The 1,893-nt window shown below is 38.0% G+C and overlaps 1 protein-coding gene across 1 annotated transcript in view; it reads left to right on the top strand.

The window, feature by feature from the left end:
* Positions 1-938: 938 nt before the first annotated feature.
* The window catches only part of LOC107296524, an 8,597-nt gene continuing 7,642 nt past the window's right edge, over positions 939-1,893 (top strand). Inside the window, exons 1-2 of the mRNA XM_029286090.1 lie at positions 939-984; positions 1,077-1,224. Of these exons, the coding sequence (XP_029141923.1) occupies positions 939-984; positions 1,077-1,224 (194 nt within the window). The remainder of the gene's footprint in view (positions 985-1,076; positions 1,225-1,893) is intronic.

Consider the following 1,893-nt stretch of genomic DNA (forward strand, 5'->3'; position numbering starts at 1 on the left):
TATATATATATATATATATTTCACCTACTTATGTAGAATAACACTTTGTGGAGTTAGGGATATTAATATTAGTTTACTTTTAGTTGAATAATATCCTGGGATTAGGTTTGGGAAGTCCGGGTGGGGGGTGGGGGGTAGGGGTTTTTTCAATTGTGATGTATCTGTGATGTGTTTTTTTTTATGTTGAAAACAATAAAAAATTTATATTTGGAAAAAAAAAAAAGGAAAAGAAGCTGGTGGTCCCCCAAATTGGGGAGGGCAGAGCAAATACAAAAGTGTTAGCCATCTTTTTCGCTTCTGTATTTTTAAAAGAAAAATAAATTTGAAGCATGAGAGAGATGGATAAAGTAATAGATGCCACGGATTACAAACTACAACAATACCCATATTTTGAGAAGTATCTAAAAAACTGCTACAAGGTAAGAAAGTGTGTCCTTAATATATGCTCACATATGGGACTGTCTAAAGGATGGATTTCAGTTTTGACTCTATTTCTTTCCTTGCAAATGTGGAAAATAGTTCCACTAAATGTGATTTACATCTCCATCATACAGAGAACTAAATAATCAGTTTTCTGCCAGCGGTATAGTTCTCTGAATGCTCAAATGATGCAGTACATTGCATTTTCGGTTTATGATTTTCCTTCTAACAAAATCAAGCTGTTGCTTCACATGTTTCTTAAGGGTTAAAATGAATATACTTTAACTGACGTTGGAACTTTTTGCAGCATGTCCACAATGTGGGATGAAGGCACTCTAGAAAGTCAAAGCAGTGTGTATCTCTTTTATCCTGAGAGCTATGTAAATTCAGTGACAGCTTCCTGGTGAAAGAAACCATATCTTCCTGTTCTCCTGCTGCACTCAACATCTCAAAGGTTGAGTGCTTGTCTGAATGTTTTCCCATCAATAAGAAACCTACAAGGTTTTGAGTGACCAAAAATGGTACCCTGGCTAAACCTCATGTCCTTGTTAGTTGTCCTCAGAGGTATTATTATTTTCCCTTCCAAAGAGAGGGATTATTCCCCAGATTCTTGGGTTTACCTGCAGGAGGTCTTATTAAACAACCTTTCTTTCTAGGTGTCCAATCTGAGGTTCAGTTAGTGGAGTCTGGAGGGGAGGGGAGAAGACCTGGAGAGTCCCTCCATCTCTCCTGCCAAGGTTCTGGATTCACCTTTGGCAACTACTGGATGGTCTGGGTGAGACAGGCTCCAGGGAAAGGCCTGGAGTGGGTCGCACATATATGGTCTTCCTATATTTATTACTCTGACAAAGTAATGGACGCTTCACCATTTCCAAGGATGAGGCCAAAATCCAGCTGTATCTTCAAAGGAACAGTCTGAAACCAGAGGACACGGCCATCTATTACTGTGTGAGAGAGACACACAGTGAGATGAAGTGAATCTGAAGCCAAGCAGTTCTGCAAAAAGAAATGTCTAATAAAAAACAGCGTTATTAATTCAGATTCTTCCTTTGTGTCTTCATCCATTCAATCTATACGAACAAGCCTCTTTTTGTTCATATAGTGAACACTGCATTTCAATTTCATCCTCAGTCCAGGTTGATATTTACTCAGTCTACTTATTCCTGACCCTGTCCCTTTCATTTCACCACCCATATTTCTTAGCCTTTAATTTATTGATAATATCATAAATTTATCCAAATCAGGACAAATATTTGGGGATGTAGATATGAAAATCACAGTCAAAGTCCAAATTCTAGACAATGATGGTTTGTTAGATATTGCCTTCCTTTCTTATAAACTCATTTTATCTTCCCCATGAAACCCAGATGCAAATGAGGGCACTGAGCTGTTTCTCCTTTAAATAATCACAAATACACAAAAGAGCATCCCAGACCCAAAGGTGTCAGTGCAGTAAAGGAAGGATTGTTTTCT

This window comes from Protobothrops mucrosquamatus, unplaced genomic scaffold, assembly GCF_001527695.2.
Source record: "Protobothrops mucrosquamatus isolate PMUCROS unplaced genomic scaffold, P.Mucros_1.0 scaffold2854, whole genome shotgun sequence".
Classification (NCBI taxonomy): domain Eukaryota; kingdom Metazoa; phylum Chordata; class Lepidosauria; order Squamata; family Viperidae; genus Protobothrops; species Protobothrops mucrosquamatus.